This window comes from Haliotis rubra, unplaced genomic scaffold, assembly GCF_003918875.1.
Source record: "Haliotis rubra isolate DU_JTF1 unplaced genomic scaffold, ASM391887v1 Scf693, whole genome shotgun sequence".
Lineage (NCBI taxonomy): Eukaryota > Metazoa > Mollusca > Gastropoda > Lepetellida > Haliotidae > Haliotis > Haliotis rubra.
Genome location: NW_025767405.1, coordinates 47,022 through 67,274, shown reverse-complemented (window position 1 = coordinate 67,274; position 20,253 = coordinate 47,022). Strand labels below are relative to the sequence as shown.

At 43.8% G+C, this 20,253-nt stretch overlaps 1 protein-coding gene and 1 long non-coding RNA gene across 2 annotated transcripts; both read left to right on the top strand.

Annotated features, from left to right (window-relative positions):
- Positions 1–794: 794 nt before the first annotated feature.
- On the top strand, positions 795–19,509 carry LOC124258442. Its single transcript, XR_006893596.1, has 3 exons — positions 795–807; positions 3,664–3,665; positions 19,417–19,509. It is a non-coding gene; the product is annotated as an uncharacterized LOC124258442 (long non-coding RNA).
- LOC124258441 (temptin-like) lies at positions 4,843–8,922 on the top strand. The gene is made up of 3 exons (XM_046692535.1): positions 4,843–5,110; positions 8,437–8,587; positions 8,826–8,922. The coding sequence occupies exons 1-3, from the start codon at positions 4,931–4,933 to the stop codon at positions 8,855–8,857; spliced, it is 363 nt and encodes a 120-aa protein (XP_046548491.1). The 5' UTR covers positions 4,843–4,930; the 3' UTR covers positions 8,858–8,922.
- Positions 19,510–20,253: the final 744 nt, after the last annotated feature.

Sequence of the window (20,253 nt, the reverse complement as noted above, 5' to 3'; positions counted from 1 at the left end):
TCTGGAATAATGGATTCCAGGCGGAATGAAATAGACGGCGGTGGGTAATTTGCGAATAATGACTTATGTAGGGTCGCGAAGAAGATTCAGTGGCTCGGCGGAAATAGTGACCTGTAGTGGCACCATGAACGTTCCATCTGCGCTGACCGCAGCAACGCGAAGGCGACCGCGAAGAGGGTGCTGGAGACATCGGCATCCATGGATCTGGTTTTGACTTGTTCGTTCGGTTTATTCATCCAGTCAACGACGCCCATGGTGTCATCACCGATTTATCCGACGGATATTTTTATCGATCTGCCTGATTCCGAATATCATAACGGTACCGTCAAACATCTTTCATGAATAGCGGCCATTGTAAATTAATTGAAACCGCCAGTCGTAAACGTACGAAAATTAAAGAGCCGACGCAGTTCGAATACCGTTTATGATGGTGGAAGCGCTCGGAAGAAATGCAGGGGATAGTCTTCCAGCCATGAAATATCAGCTTCCAGGTTGGTGAACTACGCCAGCGAATACGCTAAATGCGCCGTTCTGCGCGAGCATAAAGGTGGTGGGGTGGGGAAGATGGGCGAAAAGATTATTTTGTTAGGGGCCTTTGAAGCCTTTTGGAGATATTACCCGCTGCGTCGTACCATTGCGGCAGCCCGTGGTAAATGTCGATTCGAAGGTTTGCTTCAAACCACGTATCGTTTCGCGCATGAATGCTCGGTAATCGTCTTGCAATCGTGTTTCCTTCAAATATCCGCCTTTCGAAATCAGATCTGCGATGGGTTTGTTTCGGTCTGAATCGAATAGAACATGTTGATCGTTTTCGGTGTTTTAACAAACTATTTCGGCGGAAGTCGGTAGTTTATCCAGAAACCGTCCGCAGCATTAATGAATTTAAATCCACGCGGCGCTTCCCGACCACCGCCGCCGCCATCGATCTGGCGTAGTCGAATTGTTATATCCGCGAAATTAACTGGTTGTTGGTAATAAACCGCCAAACGGAATGAAGTTGGCATACCAAATCATGCAGCGAAAACATTTCGAGGAGCCAGAGGTGCTGACTTTGGAGTAAGTTAATTTCACCTCTATCGGTATCGATTGCGAGAGCTTTAATGGGATATCGAAGTTTTGTTCTTTGCCCCAGGAATCTCGAGTCGCGATGCGCGGTGGTGTTTAACGAAGCATAACGAAGAACTTATACGGTTCTGGCGTTGTCGCAGATATCGAAGGGCTGCGTCCCAACGAGCTTTGTTCTGCGTTTCAGAAAGGTGGCATGAGCTGACCGGCGGTATCCCAAACGTCCTGGGTCGATTTGCTGATAAAGCCAACACCAGCGTCCTGGCGGTTGAAGATATTTTCCTTTTGATTTGCCCATCATTATGATTCAGTAAGTCCCGGTGCCGTCCGAATACCTGAATCCGGCATTTACCTTTAGGATATCGACATTTTGGTAGAATGTGGACATTTTATCTTGAATTCCCGAACTTAAAGTTTCAGGAACCGACGTCTGGTCCGCCCATGCCCGCTGTCTCAACATTAAAGTTTTCTTTGCGTTCTTTTCCGGCGGTGAATTTTGTTTCGAATTTCTGGCGTTGTCGAAGCGATAAAATGATTCGTATTTATCCAGGTGGCAGCGTCGCCCCCAACGAAGCTGAATAGAATAAAACCAGGAGGGAGGATTCCGCCAAGCCCAGAAGTTCAATAATAAGCTGTAAATATCCGCTTTGATTATATTGTAGTCCTTGTTTCCAAAGCAAACAAATTTCATAAGCGCGAAGCGCTGTTCAGTCGTACGACGAACTTTGTCAATCAAAGAATCCCAACACTTCTCAAACCTGACGTTGTTTTCCCACTGTCTTTGAACCATCGCATGTCCCTGCTCCTGTTTTCGGAAAGCGCATCAAACGGTTCATTCAGTACACCGTGGACTTTCGCTATCCTCTGGTATTCACCAATCGACGTATTCGCTCGGTATCCGAAGTTCGAAATGTTCTCAACCGAATCGTCATGGTATAGAAGTTTCGATAGATCCTCCAGTCATTCTATCATCCATCCTTCGTTCCAGCCAGAATCCCTGTTCAATTGCGCGAATTTGTTGATGCACCATCGTACCCCCATGATATGGACTTTGATGAAGCGTTCAGAGCCGAGCAATGGACGATAAAAAGCGCCTTCGGCTAACATTTGTGAAGGGCGTGTAGATCCCCAGGGTTCTAAACCCAAGCCGGGGAAAGTTTATCGCGGAACTTGAAGAAACCGATTTTGAATTTATAGTTCATTTATTCAAACACACCTGGCGATATTTACTGGCGTCACCGAAAGTTCAGCGGTGGAATAAGTGTAAGAAATCAGAAGTTTGATTTTCGGTAAAAGTAACCTAAAGTTAGGGTCTTTGCCGATGAAAAACCGGAGAGGTTTCAAAACGCAAACCTCAAATGCAGCTTGTTCCGGTATAGGCGATGTTGACGATAGCGGAGAAGACAATGAGGGTTATGTTTGAAGGAAAACACTTCATACCTTTACCCTACCCTTCCTCGTTATCGGTTCGAATTCAGGTTTTAGCTTTGCGCCCAAACGCAGCCGCAAAATCTTCGAGCGTCTGCTCCACAATGGTTCAAAAAATCGTTGCTTCATGATTCAGCTGGGAAAACACCATCGGTTGCATCGCACCCAGGGTAACGTCATATCCGGCGGATAGACGTATGTCCACGCAACAAATAATCAGCAAATTTCGTGCCAGATTCTGCAATGTGCGAAAATCGAAGGTATCTGATTCCAGCGACGTCGTCAGCGCCAGTTACATTGACGATCGAGAAAGGGAGTGCAAAGCGCGAAACCATGGAGGGTATGGGCTGGCGAGCGGGCATATGGTGTGGAGCAGCCGGTAGCGGTGATGGAGATGGAGAAATAGGTATGCGATATAGACGGTAGAGCGCGGTGGTTTTTACAGGGAGCTTGGGGGCGGCGTATTAGTGTTTTCGGTTTCAGCCTTCTTCTGTTTCGATGGAACGAAGTTTCCTCCGGTAAGCGGCGGCATCCGATGACGACGAACCCTGTTCTTGAGTTTACGCCTTGTTCATTGAAGCGTTCACGCCGGTCAAAATAGTTGCTGACCAGTTATGCGGAAAGCGTCCTCTACCCCGTCCATCCTGGAACAGTTTCCACGATAATGTTAGGAAATAACGTCCTTCCAGCTTAACCTAGGATATATGACATAGACGTTTAACACATCGGTGGATCCCACAGGCAAGGGTATGGTGCTTACAAGTCCGGAACCATTAGCAAGCGAATCTGGGATTCGAACCAACAGTGGCCAGTAGTCTAGTCCTGGCACCAGTCCTATGGGAATGAATATGCTGTCGGTCACAAGACAGAAAGATTGATGCCGGAAGGTTTAGCCAAAGATGTTCTTCTAATATAAACAAGAACAAAACACAAGATACTTATATTAAAGACCCGGGCGGTGGGGTAGCCCTTGTGGCTTGCACGTGGATCATATATGTGTCATAAAGTGTCATTTGATAACCCTAGGCCATACACTATAATGGTTAAACAATGGGGCCCCGCTAGTTGAAGTATATGCTACGTGAGTGTATTACGAAGCGTTTTAATTGAGTTCAGTTAGTCTACTTCCTGGTGCCTCATGTTGTTCCTAAGGCCGCCCCTGTGGTGTAGTGGTTAGAGCGTCCGTCCGGAGAGCGGAAGGTCGCTGGTTCGATCCCCGGCAGCGTCATACCAAAAGACTTTTCACGCGTCTTACTAAAATATGATGCTTGTTGGTCCGTGCCTGGCGCTCGGCATAAATGAGAGCAACAAAGACTGGTCGTCTCGAAGTCAGTATAATGTGTCTGAGTTGGGTATTTATGCTTAACTGCGGCATGGTATCTCAGTGAGCTATCACTAGAAAACCCATAAATTGTTCTCATTCACGGATTTTTCTACATCTGAAATGTAATTCCGATTTGAGACTTGGGTATGCACTCAAAGTCTACTACCATTTCGAGTCCCACTTTTGACAGCAGGGCGGTGTAGTAGCTTAGTGGTTAAAGCGTTCGCTCGTCACACCGAAGACCCGGGTTCGATTCCCCACATGGGTACAATGTGTGAAGCCTATTTCTGGTGTCACCCGCCGTGATATTGTTGGAATAAAGCTAAAAGTGGCGTAAAACCCGACTCACTCACTCACTCCTAATTTTGACAGTAGTTTTATACTGGTTTCGTTGTTTAGTTTAGAGTAAATTGTAACGTCTTCATTGTTAATAAAGGTAATCTGTAGTAATCCAATGTGGTCTACACATTTGAGGTGACTGACAGACAATTACCAGATATTTGCTAACCAGACTAGTGTCACCCAGACAATAAACCACCTGACAAATACCTCCTACCTAGACAATACTGACTTCCTAACCATCAGTCAAGCATGATACATACGGGGTGCCATCAAACAATCTCGACACACACATGGTACATACGGAGTGCCCTCAATCGCCAGTTAAGCATGGTTAATACCTTGGTGCCCTTAAACAGTCTCAGGTCAAACATGGTAAAAACCAGTTTGAGTACAGCTCCGACCTGTAGTAACGTTCAACCCCTCAACCTGGTGGAACTGGCTTGCTGGAAAACCATTGTTTTCGACAAGACAGTTGATCTGAATACCACCGTTTTGTAACAAGCCAGCTGCACTACAGTATCTGATGAGATGTCTTCTGGCGCAGTGGCTTGTGTGTGTTGCATGCAAATTGTGTATGTTCTTCATCGAGTTTAAAACGTCATGAAAAAGTAGTTGTGAAGCTTGACATGGTAGAGTTACAGATAATATACTCCAGATGTCTTTTTGTGGTCGGTCACTGATAACGGACAGACGGATATTCCCACAAAACAACTAGGTCTCACATTCCACTAAACAGCTTTATCTCACCGAAACTACGGCGAATTCTCCAGCATGCTTCCTTACCTCTGTCTACTGATGATTTCCGTTGCCATGGCAATGGAACAGGACCAAGCCAATATCCCCCACGGGTACCTGGTGCCCAACCCCTGCTACCCTACCGTGCACTGGTCGGCGGTCGGACACACTCACCACTTTACAGGCTCCCAGACTGACCTCAACCAATTCGGCAAGGTGAGATAACGCAGTGATCAGGACTTGGTATAACAACCATTGTGGTACAGGTATGAATGCGTCATTTGAAATGTGACAGTTGGAAAATCACCTAAATAACCAACACTTCCTTCTGTTAGAGTTAAACACATACTTTTCTGTGATTTTAAATGTTGATTTCCTTGAGATTCTTCAATATATAACGTTAATGCATCTCCATTTTGTGTGTGTATTTAAAAAAATTAGATTGATTTAAAACTATGGTAAAGTTTTGTTTGCCTGCCTGTTTATGTTTCGAAACATAGACATGTTCAGGGAACCATTTCTTTGACTAGTCTGTTTGTTTGTTTGTTTAACGCCACACTCGGCAACATTCTAACTACATGACTGTAAGTAATCCTTCTGTAAGTAATCCCTATGTAAGTAATCCCTCTGTAAGTAATCCATCTGTAAGTAATCCAATATGGTCCATACAATCGAGGTGACTGACAGACAATTATCAGAGAGGCAAAATAAATCAGATGTTTGCCAAACAAACCAGTGTCACCCATCAAACAATCTCGGCACACACATATACGGGGTGCCCTCAGCATGGTTAATACCTGGGTGTCCTCAAACAGTCTCTAGTCAACCATTTTAAATACGGGGTGCCCTCAATCGCCACTTAAGCATGGTTAATACCTGGGTGTCCTCAAACAGTCTCTAGTCAACCATTTTAAATACGGGGTGCCCTCAATCGCCACTTAAGCATGGCTAATACCTGGGTGTCCTCAAACAGTCTCTAGTCAACCATTTTAAATACGGGGTGCCCTCAATCGCCAATTAAGCATGGTTAATACCTGGGTGTCCTCAAATAGTCTCAAGTCAAGCATGGTCAAAACGGGGTGCTCTCATACAGTCTCTAGTCAACCATTTTAAATACGGGGTTGCCTCAATCGCCACTTAAGCATGGTTAATACCTGGGTGTCCTCAAATAGTCTCAAGTCAAGCATGGTAAAAACGGGGTGCTCTCATACAGTCTCTAGTCAACCATTTTAAATACGGGGTGCCCTCAATCGCCACTTAAGCATGGTTAATACCTGGGTGTCCTCAAACAGTCTCAAGTCAAGCATGGTAAAAACGGGGTGCTCCCATACAGTCTCTAGTCAACCATTTTAAATACGGGGTGCCCTCAATCGCCAATTAAGCATGGTTAATACCTGGGTGTCCTCAAACAGTCTCAAGTCAAGCATGGTAAAAACGGGGTGCTCCCATACAGTCTCTAGTCAACCATTTTAAATACGGGGTGCTCTCAATCGCCACTTAAGCATGGTTAATACCTGGGTGTCCTCAAACAGTCTCAAGTCAAGCATGGTAAAAACGGGGTGCTCCCATACAGTCTCTAGTCAACCATTTTAAATACGGGGTGCCCTCAATCGCCACGTAAGCATGGTTAATACCTGGGTGTCCTCAAATAGTCTCAAGTCAAGCATGGTAAAAACGGGGTGCTCCCATACAGTCTCTAGTCAACCATTTTAAATACGGGGTGCTCTCAATCGCCACTTAAGCATGGTTAATACCTGGGTGTCCTCAAATAGTCTCAAGTCAAGCATGGTAAAAACGGGGTGCTCCCATACAGTCTCTAGTAAACCATTTTAAATACGGGGTGTCCTCTGCTGCAGGACATATGATGATGTGACGTGGACAGGGGGGCCCTGATGTTGGGAGTATCAGGATGTGACGTGGACAGCCGACCCCTGATTTTGGGAGTATCAGGATGTGACGTGGACAGCCGACCCCTGATTTTGGGAGTATCAGGATGTGACGTGGACAGCCGACCCCTGATGTTGGGAGTATTAGGATGTGACGTGGACAGCCGACCCCTGATTTTGGGAGTATCAGGATGTGACGTGGACAGCCGACCCCTGATGTTGGGAGTATCAGGATGTGACGTGGACAGCCGACCCCTGATGTTGGGAGTATCAGGATGTGACGTGGACAGCCGACCCCTGATTTTGGGATTATCAGGATGTGACGTGGACAGCCGACCCCTGATTTTGGGATTATCAGGATGTGACGTGGACAGCCGACCCCTGATTTTGGGAGTATCAGGATGTGACGTGGACAGCCGACCCCTGATGTTGGGAGTATCAGGATGTGACGTGGACAGCCGACCCCTGTTGGGATGTATCAGGATATCAGGATGACGTGGACAGCCGACCCCTGATTTTGGGAGTATCAGGATGTGACGTGGACAGCCGACCCCCTGATTTTGGGAGTATCAGGATGTGACGTGGACAGCCGACCCCTGATGTTGGGAGTATCAGGATGTGACGTGGACAGCCGACCCCTGATGTTGGGATTATCAGGATCTGACGTGGACAGCCGGCCCTTGATGTTGGGAGTATCAGGATGTGACGTGGACAGCCGACCTTGATGTTGGGAGTATCAGGATGTGACGTTGACAGGGGGGGCCCTGATGTTGGGAGTATCAGGATCTGACGTTGACAGGGGGCCCTGATGTTGGGAGTATCAGGATGTGACGTGGACAGCCGACCCCTGATTTTGGGAGTATCAGGATGTGACGTGGACAGCCGACCCCTGATTTTGGGAGTATCAGGATGTGACGTGGACAGCCGACCCCTGATGTTGGGAGTATCAGGATGTGACGTGGACAGCCGACCCCTGATGTTGGGATTATCAGGATGTGACGTGGACAGCCGACCCTTGATGTTGGGAGTATCAGGATGTGACGTGGACAGCCGACCCTTGATGTTGGGAGTATCAGGATGTGACGTTGACAGGGGGGCCCTGATGTTGGGAGTATCAGGATCTGACGTTGACAGGGGGGCCCTGATGTTGGGAGTATCAGGATGTGACGTGGACAGCCGACCCTTGATGTTGGGAGTATCAGGATGTGACGTGGACAGCCTACCCTTGATGTTGGGAGTATCAGGATCTGACGTTGACAGGGGGGCCCTGATGTTGGGAGTATCAGGATGTGACGTGGACAGGCGATCCCTGATGTTGGGAGTATCAAAATGTGACGTGGACAGCCGACCCTTGATGTTGGGAGTATCAGGATGTGACGTGGACAGCCGACCCCTGATGTTGGGAGTATCAGGATGTGACGTGGACAGCCGACCCCTGATTTTGGGAGTATCAGGATGTGATGTGGACAGGCGACCCCTGATGCTGGGAGTATCAGGATGTGTCGTGGAAAGGGGACTTCTGATGTTGGGAGTATCAGGATGGGACGTGGACAGGGGACCCCTGATGTTGGGAGTATCAGGATGGGACGTAGGAAGACGATCCCTGAAGTTGGGGGTATCAAAATTTGAGGATGTGCAGTTGGATTGCTGTTGCAGGACTTCAAGGAGGCCGGGTTGAAATGGACGCCTGAGCTTTGCTTCAAGGATTCGGACGGAGACGGCTGGACAAACGGGCACGAGCTTGGCGACTCACGCTGTGTGTGGATGAGGGGCCAACCAGAGGAAGAACCAGTCAGAAGTCACCCAGGTAGGATAACTCGCTATGCCTTTCTCTAACTCCCCTTCCTTCCTCCTCTCTCTGTCCCTTCCTCTCTCTCTCCTCTCTCTCTCTCTCTCTGACTCTCCCCTCCACCCCTCTCTCTCTCCTCACCCTCTCTCTCTCCTCACTCTCTATCTTATACAAATTTGTAAACTTCCGACCTATTTTCCAACCATCTATTCATTTACTCACTTACTCGTTCAATTACTAACTTTTTTTGTTTCAGGTATCAACGAACATACACACGTCTGCACTTGAGATGCCTTTCTAGACCCGACAACAAGCAGTGAAGTCACAAACTGAATTAAAACCTATTTTCAGAACTTTCCTCTTCCATCTATTGTGTAGAACACGTGTAAATTGTTTGTTTTCCAACAGGTGAAATCAGTTAAGTACTTGAACAAATAGCATTAGAGAAGAGCAGCGTCGATATCCAAAGTAAAAAGACATGAAACAAATATATATCTCGTGTCAATTCAAAAAGTAGGTTTGGTTTGTTGCTCCACAATTTCTTCAGATATTGTTGCCTTTTTGTTAGTAAATTCGAAAATCTTCCTAGTGATACCAGAATTTTCACAATTAACCAGTTACAAATAGTACCGTAAACAATATTCTATTTTATCAGATTGACAGCTACGTGGTATTTAAGTTATTATCATCATCATCATCATTTTTCACGCATTGTTCCGTTTACCCGGAACGGTATACAATTTCCGGAATTGTGTGTCAGCCCGATTTAACATATTATCACTTATAACTAGCTATACCTAGTAACGAGTTTCGGTGCAAATATACACAACGCTAACTTGATGCCGAAAGGGCCATCACTCTGCATTACGGAGAAAGCGGATTTGACAAGCTGTGATTGACACGACTTCGGGCGAGACCTCATTCAGAGACTATCCTTTGCGGTCCCTCGTGTACGTTGATGGGTGGCCTCACCACTGACTAGGGGCTAGTGTGCCTACTAGCCATTGAATGATATAATTTCCATTCTGCCAATCCCCTTCTGTAATGCAAAAATCCATAAGTGAAGCAAGTCTAGATTATCCTTCTCACTCTCCCATCTTACTTGGGCTCCAGCATATTTTTTGGCGTTATTTGTTTGCATCAAAATTGTATATGTCCAGAGACTAGTCGTTAGTCTAACCTGCCACAGAACTGATCTCGGTAAGATCTGATCGAACTCAAAATCCGTGAGCTCCAGAACTTGCCGAGGCACCATGTTCAAGAGAGACCAGTTGATGACCATTGACGCAGAACTCTGTTCAGCTTATGCCCAAGACAGATTGAGACGTGGGGTGTTCGCAAATCTTTATTGTCAACTCAGGTCAGATGTATTAATCACAAAAAAGTGTGGAATCGCCTGTAGGTATCTCCTAATGAATTAGTCTATACACACTAATGTATAAACCACTGCAGCTCAAAGTCTCCCCAAGGCGTTATAGGCGGCGCTGCGGTTTCCGAATATCGTAGTATTATCATTTCACAACATTCCACGTGATTCCATTCCTGGTATCTCCCGCAGAAAACCCCGAAACGCTAAATGGAGATGTACCTGTTCTCATCAATCAGAATGACATTTCCCGGTAAGCTTCACAGGCAGTCTCCTTCTGTAACGCAGGGTTTTACCGTGACCTGCCAAAACGGGGTCAAAGGACCCCAGATGTTAATTTCAACGTTCCTTACAGGGAATATGAGGGTCCTGTCATGTGATGAAAGGTTGTAGTGTAGTGTAGTGTAGCGTAGTGTAGTGTAGTGAAGCGTAGTGTAGTGTAGTGTAATGTAGCGTAGTGAAGTGGTAGTGGTAGTGGTAGTGTAGTGTAGTGTAGTGTAGTGTAGTGTAGTGTAGTGTAGTGTAGTGTAGTGTAGTGTAGTGTAGTGTAGTGTAGTGTAGTGTAGTGTAGTGTAGTGTAGTGTAGCGTAGCATAGTGTAGCGCTTATTTTCAACGTAGCACTGCTCAGAAGCGTTGAATTATTACCCCGGATAACCAAAGCTTCCTGGGCACGAAACGGTTAATAGTCACATGACTTATCTCACCTGGTACCCATTTGCTGCTGGGTGCACAGAGGCAATTTTGAACAAATATCCCTAGGGTGAGACCACATGTATGCCATGTGCTTCGTTGTGGGTCAGGGCTGAAGTCCTAGAAACTCTCAGGAGTCAAACTGCCAAACACGATCATTTCTGCCTCCAATCCGTTTGTGAGTATTGCATTACTGTAACCCTGGTAACAGATGTAGCATGTACCTACTCACTCGGTGGAGGCTTTGATGTCCCACTGCCGTGAGTCCAGATCATATACTTTGTGTAACCTTTCGAAATTCTTCAAATTACGTTTGTTTTGAATGATATTATTCGATAATGCTTCATGTCAATCAGCTGTCTATTGTGACGCTATTGGCTTTGCAGCGTGAAGTGTAGACGGATGCTTAGTCTCTGAATATATATAATGTTGATAGTAACAAACAAGCCCATTTAAATTGAAAAGGAGCCCCGGGAGACCAGAGATTCAGAACCTGAGGAAATCTAGACTTGCTTTATTTAGGGCTTTAGCACTGCAGAGAGGGCTTGGCAGTAGGGAAAATAATGTGGTTCAGGGACTGTGAGACAGACTACGTGAAATGTAAAAGCGTTGAACCCAACTCACTCACTCACCTCTCAAAACATAAACTCACTGTGGCGAGGATGAGTTTTAAAGAACCTGTATATGATAGTCATGGAAGAAGAATTATGTTTTTTGTTTGTTGATTAATGCCGCAGAAAGTAATCAAGTCTACGAGGGAAGATATGACTTGAGTAATCTCTGTGGGAAGAGAATGGTCTGGACCAGACAATCAAGGAATCAACAGCATGAGCACTGATCTATCCAACTGGGATACGATGACGTGTGTTAACCAAGTCAGCGAGCCTAACCATCCGATCCCGTTAGTCGCCTCTCATGACAAGCATAGGTTACTGGAGATCAACTCTAAGGTTGAGTTGTGTTTTTGAGTACAACACAACTAATAACCGTTGTTTACGGCAGTTACTACATTAAAAACATTGCTTACACTACTTGTAAGGTAATACCTGCGTCTCAGTGAACTTGTCCCCGGGGTGGCATATGCGGGCAATGATAAACGACATAGAGATAGCGTCTGAATATACCTGCCTCCAGGTGAGTCGTCTCCTCATGTCTAATTCATCTGTAACGAGCGATGTTTCACCGCACCGCGTATAGTCGTACACAGGCGACAAGGAAGTGATGCCAGATTGTACAATAACTTTGAAATGTGAGGCTGTTACGTCGACGATGCGGTATGAGAATCATTTCAACTTAAATAATTGATGCTGAAGCAAGCAAATTCAATTGCATGTTGGAAAAAACCCAGCTATAACATTTTTCTATTCAGTCACGAGATGATAGAATATTTTCTTAAGATCCTCCTCACTTTGTTGTTAATTTGAGTGACAAGACATTCAAAGGCGTTCTCAAATGTCTTCTGAAGTGCAAGGACTATGCTTGAAATTTAAAATCTTTAATTAGAACTATACAATAATACATTTAGGTGTTCTGTTTAGTTTGTGGAACAATTTGAGAGATTAAATTGGCAGTTTCTGCTCCAAGACAACTGCGACTAATAAATATTATTGTTTCCTGGTCTTAATTTCAGGAATGGACTGGAATAAAGGGTTGTGTAAGTGCTGACTGAATAACACTGACCCAATGATTAGTTACCCACCGCTAAATCACAGAGACCCATCCACACTTAAGGTCAAGCCTTGGTAGCTAGGTCTGGTTTTATACAACTGACAGAGTTACAAGCTTCAGCTACAGTTGTATTGCTTAAGGCAACACAATTCGCGTTGCCGAGTAGTGTCATACCGAGGGGGTGAAACCTTTAATTCTCAGTTCGAATCCCATATTCATAGGGGCGATGGGGTAGCCTAGTGGTTAAAGCATTCGCTCGCCATGCTGAAGAACAGGGTTCGATTCCCCACATGGGTACAATGTGTAAAGAACATTTCTGGTGTCACCCGCTAAATAATGCTAAAGGCAGCGTAAAACTAAAACTCACCCACTCTCCCAGATTCTCCCTTGTTAATCCCACGGTAAATTGACACGCCGATATAATATAGTGCTTACTGAATCCATATTGACTAGTGTTACCAGATTTGAATCTTGCTTAACATATATATAAGGATAAGGATATATGCAAATTTTGAAATTATGAATAATGATCTATTTATTCATTGTCACACTGATAAAATATCAATCATGAAAATACCAATATCCCTAACTTCTTTTGTCCAGTATAGGAACGGTAAGGTAAGGTAGTCCAGTGGTTCACCCGTAGTCATGTCGTAGACGTGGTTTTACTTCAAAAACATGGATACAGTGCAAGATGCCCTTTTGTTATAACCTCCGTCCTGACGTGATTGAATCACTGAATAATAAAGTTTGAATACAATATTATGTTCGAACCATCAAAAGAAGATGCCACTGCTTGAGAAAAAGGAAGTTCTTCTAAAGTCAACACATAATAGAGAGTATGTGTATCAACTTGAAATCGTCCTTCTATTGTGTCAGTACCCGGAAGTGCCGGCTCTGTGTAGAGATGGTAGGGTGGTTATATCTACTTAAGGACCTTCAGGTGGCTCCTGGTCATGCGAGACAGAATGAACAGACGTATTTACGTAACGCGGAATTACTGCCGGACCACTGATCAGATGATCCGTGTATACAGACCTGTTCGTATCGCGCGTTTCATCCCCATTCCGATATTACACATTAAAGAAAAATGCCAGATATCAAAACAAAATGTTAATGGTTTGAAATTATCCCATGAAATCTGAAATTACGATAATTATGCAAATAATAACAACATTTACACGCCCTGAACGCATCGCACTGAAGAGATAAATCCAGTTTGGGAAAGGGTTTCAAAATACAGTCACCTCGCCTCGAGGCTTCCGCCGCGTAGTGATACAAGGAAAACAGTGCCTTTCATGCTCGATTGTTCGCTAGCACTGAACATATCAAGCCGAAGAAGGGGGATTTAATTACAGTCAGCATGCTCTTGCTAAGTGACGGCACAAACTAACACCAAAGAGATCTAGACGTTTATAGGCCAGCGCCGGAACTTTTTTTTCAATCTCAGTGTCTGTTAAGCAGTGGAGGTAACTTCATTATACTGGCTTACATTTTCCGATTTAATAAAGTCGGCAGGAATTGAAGAACTTTTTAGCTCTGTAATGTTTCGATTCACTTAAAGGAAGTCTAATTTAAAATATTTGTTGAATAGTATGACGTCACCTCGGTATTTTGAAGATTACTGTGTCCGATTCAACTGGTTCTCTCTCGGCGTTGTAACAGACAATTCATGCCAGGAAGTTAGGTGCTGATCTTCGCTTAATGGAACTCTGTTACACAACATTTCTTTAAATGTTTAAATTGTATCATGCGTAATCGCCAGCATTATTTATAGAATTTGAAAGGAGGCTTCATCTATGTGCCAATGGCGCCCCAGCAAAACAGGGTGGGTGTTATGTACAGTAACACATCCCCACCGGCGGAAGGAGAATTTCGCTTATTGCTTGTTGAGAGATAAGGCATCGAAACTGCCTAGAAGTCGTTCACAGATAAGGTCTCAAAATAGTGTGGTTAGGCAGGTGCATTAGACAGACAAAAAGATTACTTTTTCAATTATCGTCCCAATTACATTTCAGAATGCTAGACAGAAAATATAAAAAATGATCGGCCTCTCCATGCGGAATTATGGGAGAAAAAACGATCAGAAAGAAACAAGCATGTTTTAATACTATGTACGCACATAGAACACAAATTTATAATAAGCAATGACTGCTACAATCGTTCTATTACTGACTTACTGTGTTTTAAGATATCACAACAGACTTTGGCCGTTCCACTATATATCACGTGATGATATAGTGGTGCAAACGTTTGAGAGTCACCGAAATATTTGATGTATCATTTACCTCATGACATATGTTATTGACACGTTCTCTGTTGTAGACAGGACATCATCACAGGCCATGAATGTCGTCTTGAACAGTTTCTCTACAATTTAAACATGCCGTCTGTTTCCGCCATGAATAGGTTCGCGAAGTGAGTGACTATGGTTTTACGCCGTTTTTATCACTGTTCCAGCAAAATCACAGCGTGAGACACCATAAATGGGCTTCACACATACCAAAGTTGGGAATCGAACCCAGACCTTCGGCGTGTCGAACGCTTTGACCACTAGACTACCAAACTGCCCTAGGTTCGCGATGGTCAGGTCAAATGTCAATATGAGGGCCATGTACACATTCCAGTGTAGGTGTCGCTTCTGTCGTGTATCAGCGCATACAGGTCTGCATGACGAGAACCACCAGGTAATTCATTACCAGCGTCTAGGCGTACTACTGCCACTGTCAGTGTCAAGCCCTACACTTGCCCCAGGACGTTTCTCATGCTTCAGATTGGAAGAACTCGGCAAGAGGTAGTCAGTGTGATTCAGTAGCTTTGTAGACTGGGACAGGGTTTTGTGGAAACAAAATGTCGGTAATCACTCCTGCACAATTCACTCTGGTCAGCAACATATCCAGGGATGAATTAATCCGAAATAGAAGTCAAGACAGAATTATTATTAAATACAGTTCGCTGTACCTCCATGTGTGGCATAATAAAGTAAAATCATAAAGTTTAACTCTTATGTAACGTTAAAGCAATCGGACGCATGGGAACTGTATTTCTTTTCTGGATGTCAAATTAATACTTACCGACGATTAATCTAAAACAGAAAGGAAATAGAAAAACGAGGTTGTGACCTCAATCGACAATCCTCGCTCAGGGCTCACTGACGTACTGTTCCATTAATGTGTCTGTCCCTCTACTTTAAGATACCTGTTACCAATAAAACAAATGACGGTTTATCATATACTGAAACATATTCTCCTTATTACAGAAATTTCATTTGTGATTTATGTAAACCATATGAGACAATATGAACGTCTCGTGATCATTTATAGTTCAGTACGCCTGTAGCAAGCTGACTGATCACGTGACATTCCACCGATGCATTGTGGGACCCTGGACATAGGACATAGCGAACCATGTCGTGCCGCTGTTTAATTGTGACTCAAACTGAGGCATTTTGTTCATCGAAAAAGTGAAACGTAATGTTTCCACCAGTGACGTTAGCCGACCGAAGCAGCTGCAAATCGTGAAAGGGTTGCTAACCGAGTTAGTTGTACTGTATGAGACTGTACTGGGCAATAGTGAATAGTGACGTCGGTTACCAAGGTAACGTTTGATTACTAGGGTACAGACTAGAATGGCGTAGTGACGACAATTCAGTGTGACGTAATTCAAAAAGTGTACTTTATCGCCTAATAAAGCATTGTCGATGCCTTTGATCCTTTAACAAAGCATCTTAGAACAGCCAATCAAATCGCTGTTCACTTGCGTCAGGCCGCCTGAGTTCACATTACTGAGCAGACGATAATAAATCGTCTGCACACAGCTAATTTCATGCTTCGTGACCACGTGTTGTACCACCGTTAACAAATCAACAGTATCTTGATGTCAAGGGTTTATAGAGCGAGGCAACTCGGACAATCGCCTGTGGTATTGTATATATATACTCCATCCTAACTATGCGTGGACGAGTCTGATGTCGTCCCAATGAAAGCTATACGAGAGTCAGCATACGGCTATATGGGTGGGTCTGCAAGATGGGGCGGGATGACTGCCATAATATCACTGCCCATTGTCCATAAAACGGTCACTGAAAGGTACCGCCCAGACAACATCAGTCCTCGTGTTATCTTTTAAGACGATAACGATCGTGCCCACCGTCCATATATTGTAGCTGACTTTCTCCAGCAGCAATAGCCTACATGACATGACCACAACAAATAGCTATCCAAAGTCCTAATCTTCTCCCATGCAGAGTATGTCTGGAACATCGTCAGCATACATGCACGCTGACGTCAATAAATCGGCAATGCGCTTCAAGAGGAGTGGAAAATAAAAATAAGAATAAAAAATATTTTGTGATTGCTTCAGAAGATGTCACAAACATCTAGGTTAATTTGATTGATAATAGCTCGTTGTAAGGCAAAATTGTCACGTTACTGTGACCCGCTCTTAATACATTGCTGGCCATTGATAACATTTCTGTCGATTACAGCTGTAATATACGTAAAATATTTATGACTCCAGTGCTTTATAGTATATATGATTATAGTAACAGGGCATAGCGAACTACAGTGTATTTTACAAATGTTAGTTATAAGCTTCCGAAGGATATGGTATTTATGTCATGAGTAAGGTGGAATACTGGTGATTAAGATTACATGTTAATCTCGGATTATTTCCTGGTATTCTATGGCATACACATTTAAATATTTATGACTACCGTTCGTTATGTCATACACGCTAGACACGGCATTGCTGACAATGGTAGTGTATAGTATTTGTGACTGTAGTTAGACATTCCGTTACTGACTAACGCGTTACTAACAAACGAGTTTACTGAGTTACAAGTACGGCAGTTATATGTGTACACTTTCAGTATGTATGCACTTCAACCCGAACCACAACTGGAGCTCAGGTTTTGAATTTTTTGTTTACAAAATTGGTGTGCGATCTGTTACTCTAATAGTATATAGCTTAAAGACACACCTTCTATTTATATTCATCTCTTGAAATTATTACAAATATTGTCAGTCGGAAGAAAGGAGGGTGTAGATGAATGCGACAAATAGAGCTGTGACCTCTGTCCCAGTACTGACCTTTTTCCATACTGCTAATTTACGGAAATAGATCTACAGTCTCTGTAGGGAGATAAAAAGACGGTTCTTATTTGGTAAAAAGTCTCATTATCTTATCTCGCTTTTGCAAAGCTTGTGGTCGGCGTACCTTTAAGCAACGTAATTAAAAATATAACGAGAAAAAAGATTTTTTTACAATGGAAAATATGTTGTGGCTCGCGGCATATCAGCAGTTGAGGGCCTGGTTGATCAAAGCTGCAGTTGATCTGCGATAGGCTGAGATAATGTAACAAGTATGGTGGAATCTATCTGTGCCTTGTGTCTAGACGGACACCATTCTTGACAATGATGCATAATTCACATCACACGTCTAATGCTTTTAGTGCAGTATAGCTATCAGATCCATCATGTTGACTAGGAGATGTGCAGACAACGCAACGTGTCAACTGTTCAGCTACACCCGTGCTGAGATGTTCCTCAATCCGTACATAGATACGTCCACCTACACAGATGATAGGTTTACAGGTATATTTGATTGGAATCGTGTGTGGAGACACATACTCTGTCTGATCATCTTCTGGCAATAGTCAGCTAACATGAATGAATGAATGGATGAATAAATGGATAGATGGATGAATGAATGAATGAATGAACGAACGAACGAACGGACGAACGAACGAACGAACGAACGAACGAACGAACGAACGAACGAACGAACGAACGATTGAATGAATTACAATCGTTTCGGTGTTGAATATTCTGCAGTCTTGTAGTCCAAGCATTGTGTTTGGACCGCAGCGACAAAAGCGACAATACCTTTTGCATACTGATAAGAAATCTCCGCAAATCTCGTCTATACCATGGGCATGTGCTTATAAATCACTATCATATAGTGATGTCACCTAGTGTTCACGAACAGGTGAGCGTATTCTGCTCCACCGACGGCAGGTTTGTCATCTACGGTACAACGTACGTCAACCTGGACGTGTAGAGCTGATAAAAATCCTCTGGAATGAGCAGTGAGTATAGTTTTACACAGGTTTAGCAATCTCCGCGCAATATCAATGGTCTCCAAAAAATTTGAGTTAGTGAGTGAGTAGTTTTACGCAGCAATATTCCAGCTATATGGCGGCAGTCTGTAAATAATCGAGTCTGTATCTACGGTACAACGTACGTCAACCTGGACGTGTAGAGCTAATAAAAGTCCTCTGGAATGAGCAGTGAGTATAGTTTTACACAGGTTTAGCAATCTCCGCGCAATATCAATGGTCTCCAAAAATTTTGAGTTAGTGAGTGAGTAGTTTTACGCAGCAATATTCCAGCTATATGGCGGCAGTCTGTAAATAATCGAGTCTGGACCAGACAATCCAGTGATCAACAGCATGAGCATCGATTTACGTAACTGGAATACTATGACGTGTCAACCAAGTCATCGATCCCGTTAGTCGCCTCTTACGACAAGCATGGGTTACTGAAGATCAATTCTAACCCGGATCTTCACGGGTCTCCTAACATTGTACCCATGATGGTGTTCAACCCGAGCGAACGCTTTAATCACTACCCTTCCCCACCTCCCTGGTTACTCTGTTGTGAAGGTATGGAGTCTACATGTGACTCCAGTCGCGAAAGAGGAAGCCCACACAGATCGATACTGCCATTTCTCTTGTCAATATTCTTTGATGAGCCTACATCTGACGGTATTTGTTTCTGCTGGATGTTGGTGAAGTATGATGGTGTGAAAATGCTCGAGGAGTCATAAAATCAAACACTTTGTCTAACATCAGAGAAAAGTGATAACAAGATCCGAGACAAGGAGCCAACAGATTCTATCTTGGCCCCGTTCCTCAAAACGATCGTAGCCCTACGACAGTCGTAAGTCTATGTTAGAATATGGGAGTTACGATCATCTTAGCGCTACGATCGCTGTGAAGAACGAGGCCCAGGGTGCCGTTGTACAAAACAACCTTAGCGCTAACACTACCTTAAGTCTATGTTCAGGAATGGGGGCTACGGTCACATTAGCGCTAAGATTACTTTGTACAAAGGACTCCAGGGCCTTCTTTCACAAAGCATTAAGGTGATCGTAAGTCACAAAGGTAACCTTAGTGCAATGATAAAGAATGGGAGTAAAGGTAACCTTAGTAAAGGTTGCCTCTGTATAACAGCGCTGTTCATTATACAGCACTATTGCTCGAGTACTATTGCTCTGATTAAAGCCGTCCACAGTTTGGAGGACTCACCTCGGTCATTGCACATGCGATCATAAGTTTGCTGGAGTTCACATTTGAATGTCTACGTATGTGTTTTGTTATACAAATGTATATTTGAGTATATGTGAATGCGTAAGTCAGCCGCCAAACCCTCTCAGCCATTTTGAATGTGTGGAGGCCGCAGTGGATGCGTGGGTTAGACGGCTCACATTGCGTGCTGGCGATTAGGTGCCTGACTCTGAGGGTCTGCGTTCGAATCCCCGATGGGACTCAACCCAACAAAAGTACAAGAATCTGTACTTTACTACGAAAATCTCAGATATATCATATATTAGAAGGAACGTGTAATCCCAGATATAACATATATCTGATATAACATATATTAGAAGGAACGTGTAATCCCAGAATATCATATATTAGAAGGAACGTGTAATCCCAGATATAACATATATTAGAAGGAACGTGTAATCCCAGATATAACATATATTAGAAGGAACGTGTAATCCCAGATATAACATATATTAGAAGGAACGTGTAATCCCAGATATAACATATATTAGAAGGAACGTGTAATCCCAGATATAACATATATTAGAAGGAACGTGTAATCCCAGATATAACATATATTAGAAGGAACGTGTAATCCCAGATATAACATATATTAGAAGGAACGTGTAATC